Consider the following 6,657-nt stretch of genomic DNA (forward strand, 5'->3'; position numbering starts at 1 on the left):
GCCGCTCGGGGCTGGGGGCGGCCCGGGGGAAAAGTTCCCGGCAGGACGCGGCGGGTGCAGGTACCGCCCGGGCCGCTGTCAGGCGGTCCCCCTGCCAGCCCAGAACCGGCATCGGGACGGGGCTGAGGGGCGCGGACCCAGCTCGGACGAGGCCGTGGGAAGCGAAGAGGAGGGGGTTGTCAGCGGCGGGGCCGTCACCCCCCAGGCCGGTTCTGGGTCCCGGGCGGGTGGGGGGGAAGAGAGGGGCGGGGGCTGCTCGATACCCCCTTCCGGTGCTTCTGCTTTGCTTGTGGGGCGGTGGGATCCCGACCGGGGCCCCTGGTTTTCCCACGCCAGGCCCCGCGTCTCCCGTCCACCTGCTGAGCGGCATCACCGGCTAAAAATACCCCGCGGCGCCAGCTGGAATCAGTGGGGGTGGAGCCGCAGAGCCGGTGCACCCAGGACGGCTCCCTGAAAGCCCCCCAGCTACAGACTAGAAGGACTGGCTGGCACCGGGACCATGGCTCTTTCGGTCACATCCAGCTGGTACTGGGAGTTGGGTCATGTCCCGCTGTCCGTGCATCCGCTCATTTGTCCCCTTGCAGATAGCACTGAACTGTCCCTATGGCGGAGAAATTGGATCCGCGAGATTCAGGGAGCAGCTGGGTGCCAGAGGGCAGTGAGGTGAGGGCAAGCAACCCCCAGAGCGGACCCTACCTGCTTGAGGTCTCCTGGGCAACATCCCAGAACTGGGGACTTCCAGGCACACTCTCCCAGAGCCTACCTCGGGTTGCAGACAGATTGGGGCACATGGAGGTCAGGGCTAAAGGTATCTTCCCTATGTCCTCCCTTCCCATAGGATCTGCCCATTGACATGGTGGGTCCAGAGCAGGACTCAGCCTCCCACAGGTCTGACGGTGAGGAACTGGAGGAGGAGGATGAAGGCACCCAGGACACAGTCACAGGCAGGCAGCCGCTATGGGTATGGGGCAAGCCTGGTGTCACCTTCCTGTGCCACTGTCTCAACCCTATGCTCTGCTTCTTCCCAGCCGTGACGACCAACGGTGCCACTACCTTCCCCAGCCAGACCTTGTGCTCTGAGGGCAGTGGGCAGGGGGTGAGTCAGAACTGGGGGGCTTGGGCCAAGCTGGAACTGGTGGGCTACTCCCCACACAGGGACACCCCATGTGCCAGTGCCTGTGTCTGCAGGACCCAGAGGAGTGTGAGGATTCCAGGGTGTGGGCAGTGCCTGCCCTGGATGGCTCTGCAGAGCCCAACATGTTGGAGGGCAATGAACAGGAGGAGCTGAATGCTGAGGCTGAGCCAAAATCCTGCCCTGACACCTCCCAAGCAGGTCAGGGCCTCTGAGGGGACTGGCGTGGGGGAACCTGTGCTGGCAGTGTTTAGGTGTAGACCCTCCCTGGAGGTCTCCCCCATCTCCCTCTAGGGCAAACAGTGGAGGATGTGCGCTGCACCAGCAGTGAAAATAGTGTGGAGGGGCTGCGGTGGCGGCAGGGCCACAAGCCCCATCCTGAACCCCCCACTGTCACACCTGCCTCACACCAAGGGACACCAGACACTGGTGATGATTGCCTTAGTATGAGCAAGTACCTGCTGGGTGCCTTGGCATTGGTTGCTGTGGGGCTGCTGGTCATCAGTGGTAAGTGGGGGTCCCGGTGGCCAAGGCCCCAGGGACAGGGTAGGGTCCAGACATCCCCCTCATTGTCCTCTCCTCTTCCCAGGTGGTATCTACGACATGGCAAATGGTAAGTTACAGGCGATTAGCCCACACAGCAGGGGGACATCTTAGAGCAGCCTGGACGTTTGGACCCATGTCCTCTGCAGGTCCTGTTGAGAGTGTGGGGAGCTGGGACTTGGCTGCTGAGGAGCAGGAGTTGATGCTGTCAGTAGATAGCAATGTAAGGAGGGGTCTCAAGCAGGACTGAGTAAGAGCAGAGGGTGTCCTCAACACCCCCAGGGCTTCCAACCTTCCTGTCCTCCAGGACTTGCCACAGAAGTCCCCTCTGCCAGATGCTGGGGGCCAGCAGAGCATGCAGTCCATGAGCCAACTCCTGGACAAGCTGGCCAAAGAGAACCAGGAGATCCGGCTCATGCAGGCCGAGTTACAGGTTGGTGCCCAGTGACGTCTCAGTGTTGTGTCCTGATGCTGCTCTCTCGCTGCCGCCTCTCTCATAGCCCCCTACTCCTGCCCCAGGCCCACAAGGAAGATCTGCGGGCACTGCTGCACAAGACTGAAGATGAGGTGGCAGCGGCTGGAACACAGCAGCAGAGTTTGGCTGCAGAAAACGCAAAACTGCGTGCAGCACTGGAGCAGAAGGTCACCGCACTGCGGGAGGCCCAGGCTGAGCTGCGGCGCCTGCAGGCCACAGGAGCACCAGGCAGCCCCAGGGAGTCAACAGCAGAGCGGCCATGTGCCACAGGTGCACCAGTGCGCAGCAAGGCTGCGGCACAGCAGCATGGCAGTCTGGATTCATTGCAGGAGGAGCTGGCGGCCACCCTGGACCGTGTGCAGGGCTCTGGGCGTCTCAAGGGGCTTGTGGAGGAACTAAGCACCCTGGACCAGCACCTGGCTGAGGTGCTGGAGGCAGAGGGGTTGGGATCTTTCTCCAGACCCTGGAAAAAGCCATTCAGGGTGGAGAAGGAGAGCAGGCAGCACAAGCAGCATGGTGCCAGGGGGTCCCCCCACGAGCAGGAGAGGAGAGAGCATGGCAAACGCCACAAGAAGGATCTCCGAACCCCCCATGAACACAAGCCAGGCAAAGCCTGGGGGAAGCTGTCTCACAGCCGCCCCCAGCATGGTTCCCATGAGTTGCCCCAGCTCAGGCGGTACCAGGCACTACAGGGCTGTTCTGGGGTGACTGACTGTGCCCACAGGGAGGGCCAGCAAGTGCTTGGGGCTGCGCTGGAGCCGGTGCAGAAGGTGCAGTTCCTGCAACTGCTGGAGAGCTTCATGGAGCGGCTGGGCTTGGGGAGACAATTCAGGAGGCTGGCACCACGCCTTGACGGTGCCTTTAGGGCTGACGGTGTCTTTGCCCATGACCGTCTGCGCTTTGTTGATTTTTTGGATGATGTGGAGGAGCTGCTTGAGGAGGTGGCGTGGCAGGAGTGGGGCAACAAGGAGGCGGTTGATGGCTTCGAGGAGTACATATTGCAGCACTACAGTGGGTGAGCTGGGGCAGATGGTGCCGGGGATTCCCCCCGCCCTGCACCCCATCACACCTCCCCCCTTCCCTTCTCTTGCAGCACCTCTGGGAACGTGTGGAGCCAAAGAGCCCCAAGGCAGCATGGCAGGCGTGGGTAGAGCCAGGGGGGCAGTGTTGTAGTGTGCCAGCACCCCCACACAAGGGCTCCCCATGTGCTGTTTTTGGGAGTCTGGGGGCTACCATCGTACCCTGTAGGGTCAGGTAGGGTCGCATCCCCTACCAAATGCACTGCGTGATGCTGCACTGCCATTATGAATAAAGTCACTGCTGGGCAGAGCTGTGTGGGTTTGGGGAAAATGGGGGTGCTGGGGGAGGGAAGGGAGGGTGTTGAGGGAAGGGAGATGGGGAAGTGGGGGTTCAGAGGCGGAATAGGGTGTCTAAGGGGAGAGCAGAGGGGACTAGAGTGCTGTGGGCAAAGAAGGTGGTGTGAGAAGGAAGGAAGGAGTGCAGGGAGGAGGAAGGGCTGCTGCAGGAGAGGGGGTGCAGATGAAAAGTAGGGGCAGAGAGGAATATGGTGTGTTGGAGGAGAAGGGGGTTGCTGGGGAAGAAGAAAGGCTATCGGGGCGCTGGGGGGAAATAGGGATTTAGAGAAAGAACAGTGAAGAAGAAAGGCCAGTGCTGGAGGAAGTGAGGGGCAGTTGAAAAAGTGGGGTGTGGAGGGGGAATAGGGATGTTGAGGAGGAAGGATGCTCCTCAAGGAAAGAAAAGGGGGTACTGGGAGAAAGCGGCGTGCAGAAGAGGAATAAGGGTTGTTGGAGGAAGAGTGCAGTGGGAATGCAGATCCAGGGAGGAAAGGGGCTGTTGGGAGGAGCAGCGGAAAGGGAGCTTTAGAGGAGAATGGAGGGTATGAGGAGGAAGCGGGGGCGCTGGGGGTGCAGGGTCCGGGGGGGGCATATCCATACCCCCGCGGGGGTTCGCGGGCGCCCTCGCCGCGGTGCCGGCGTCGCCCGGGAGGGAGCGCCGTGAGCAGCGCGTCCTGCCGGGGCGGAGTCAGCGGGCCGAGGTGCCTATGGCGGCGCCGCGCGCCGTGCTGCTGCTGAGCGGGAAGAGGAAATCGGGGAAGGATTTCGTGGCCGAGGAGCTACGGAGCCGGTACCGGGCGGGCCGGGACTGGGGCCGGGGGTGAGGGCGGGAAAAGCACGGGTGCGGGGATGGTACCGGTGGATAGGGAACCGGGACTTGGCCGAGTGGAGCCGGTACCAGTGCCCGTCCTGCTTACCCCTCTCCCACAGTCTAGGTCCCGACGTCTGCACCATCCTGCGCCTTTCTGGGCCCCTCAAGGAGCAGTACGCCAAGGTACCACGGCCGCGGCAAGCCGTGTCACACTCCGCCGAGCTGTGCCAGGACACTGCCGTGCTGTGCTGTCTCACGTTCTTACCGTACCACATCAGGACGTACCATCCTGAGCTGTGCTGGGCAGTGCCGTGTTCTATCCCGTGCTGTGCCGTCTCATGCTCATACTGTACCACACCGAGCCATGCCGTGCCGCACTGAGTTGTGCCAGGGCATGTGCTTTGCTGTTCTGTGCCTTCCCATGCTCATGCCATACTACACCACACCGCACAGTGCTGAGCTGTGCCCTGCCCTGCCACACTGTGCTGTGCTAGCTGATGCTTTGCCATGCTGAGCTGTGCGTGCTGCACCATACCAAGCCATGTCAGGACATGCCGTGCCAAGTTGTGCCATCCCACGATTATGCTGTACCACATCGTCCCAAGCTGTTGCGTGCTGTGCTGTACTAAGCCATTCCACTCTACCGTGCTGTGCTGAGGATGTGCCAGCCACGGCATGTCACAACAGCTGTGGCTGTGCCATTCCGTGCTCGTTGGCCCAGCCATGCCTATTGAAACCCCTTCCCCACAGGAGCATGGTCTCGACTTTCAGCGACTCCTGGATGCCAGCGCCTACAAGGAGACGTTCCGCCAGGACATGATCCGCTGGGGTGAGGAAAAGCGCCACACGGACCCTGGCTTCTTCTGCCGGGCAGCAGTGGAGGGGGCACTGCAGCCAGTGTGGGTGAGTTTCAGGGAGTGCGCAGGGGCACTGAGGGCAGGAGGACAGGTGCTGATGAAGCCCTTGTGAAGGTCGTGAGTGACACACGGCGCCTCTCGGATGTGGAGTGGTTCCGGGATGCCTATGGGGATGTGGTGCAGACTGTGCGGGTGGTGGCTACTGAGGAGACAAGGAAGAGGAGGAACTGGGTCTTCGCCACTGGTGAGCAAGTGAAAGGCAGCTTTGCCTAGTGTGACACCAAAACTGGGGTTACCCAATGGGCAGAGGTCTGCTGCCTCCACTGCTGTTCCTTGGCAGTGGGAGCAAGAGGCTTTGGATCGAGGCCCTCTGTTCTAGGTCTGAGGCCATGATGGGGGTACAGATAGACATGTCCTGACCATGCTTGGGGCCTCCCCGGGCTCTGTGTTACCAGGGGTAGATGATGCTGAATCTGAGTGCGGCCTGGACCAGGGAGTGGCCTTTGATTGGGTGATCACCAATGACGGAGATAAGGTGGCCCTGGGCAAGCAGCTGGAGATGCTGGTGCAGTCACTCCACAGGAACCTGTAGCTCCATATTTCTCTACTGGGGCTTGGGGACTGCATCATCTGCCCTTCCCCCAGCATCTGCCCCTCCATCTCCTGCTAATGCTTCCTGTTCTGGAATAAAGCTCTGACACTGAGAGCTGCTGCCATGCTAGGCCTGTGTCTCATTTCTTGGGATGGGACACACAGGTGATCCTGGCCAACCCCTGCCATGGGTTTCCCAGCTTTTGGGAGGCAGAAGTGTAGTTCAATACCTTCTGTCCAAGCAGGGAGTCACCAGCTGGATGTTTCATGGTGTCTTTTAATAAGGTTTCTAGTAGCCAATTCCCTGCAGATTGTCTACTTCCCAACCTGATACACTGTCATGGACTCCTCTCCTGCAACATCTGTGCACGGTGGGGGTTGAGGGTGGTGGTTCCTGATTGTGCTGGGGGTTTTGAGGAGGAATTAGGGCTCTATATACATGTATATGTGTATGTCACATACTCTGGGTCTACCATTACCCTGACCCCGACCTTGGGGACATCGTGAGAAACACACTGCACCCCCCATCCTTGGGGTGGCCCACCTCCAGGATGGGAACACCTGCTCCAGCTGCTGCTCATAATCTCCAGCCTCTCTAAACGGATTAAGGGGGATTATATAAAAGGAGGGGGAATGGCCGTGGGGGAACCCAATGGGTTAAACAGATGAGGGGTCTTTCGGGACTTGTCTGTCGGGGAGCACGGGTACTGGCGCCTGGTGCAACCCGGTGCACTACAAGTCCCGAACGACCTCGCAGAGATGCAGGAACCGGGGGTGTGATGGGGGGGGAGATACAAAGCGGGGAGCGGGCGGGGATGATGTCAGCCTGCGGGGAGCCCCAGCGTGGCCAATGGCGCTGCGGGGCCGGGCCAGCGGCAGCGGGGGCGGTGGCG

The 6,657-nt window shown here is 61.0% G+C and overlaps 1 protein-coding gene across 5 annotated transcripts; it reads left to right on the top strand.

The window, feature by feature from the left end:
• Positions 1-4: 4 nt before the first annotated feature.
• Positions 5-5,877, top strand: LOC136372963 (phosphomevalonate kinase-like). Of its 5 annotated transcripts, XM_066337865.1 has the most exons (13): positions 5-60; positions 585-663; positions 839-1,096; positions 1,174-1,333; positions 1,427-1,639; positions 1,722-1,745; positions 1,825-1,898; positions 1,983-2,108; positions 2,195-3,165; positions 4,436-4,499; positions 5,067-5,219; positions 5,288-5,417; positions 5,629-5,877. In XM_066337865.1, exons 2-13 carry the CDS (start codon positions 604-606, stop codon positions 5,763-5,765), a joined length of 2,370 nt encoding a protein of 789 aa, XP_066193962.1. In that variant the 5' UTR covers positions 5-60; positions 585-603; the 3' UTR covers positions 5,766-5,877. The 5 variants fall into 5 exon arrangements, with proteins under 5 accessions (XP_066193962.1, XP_066193965.1, XP_066193964.1 ...); XM_066337866.1 differs by lacking the exon at positions 5-60 and having other exon boundaries at positions 220-663; positions 1,189-1,333; XM_066337867.1 differs by lacking the exons at positions 5-60; positions 5,288-5,417 and having other exon boundaries at positions 189-663; positions 5,629-5,718.
• Positions 5,878-6,657: the final 780 nt, after the last annotated feature.

The sequence above is a fragment of the Sylvia atricapilla genome, chromosome 30, assembly GCF_009819655.1.
Source record: "Sylvia atricapilla isolate bSylAtr1 chromosome 30, bSylAtr1.pri, whole genome shotgun sequence".
Classification (NCBI taxonomy): Eukaryota; Metazoa; Chordata; class Aves; order Passeriformes; family Sylviidae; genus Sylvia; species Sylvia atricapilla.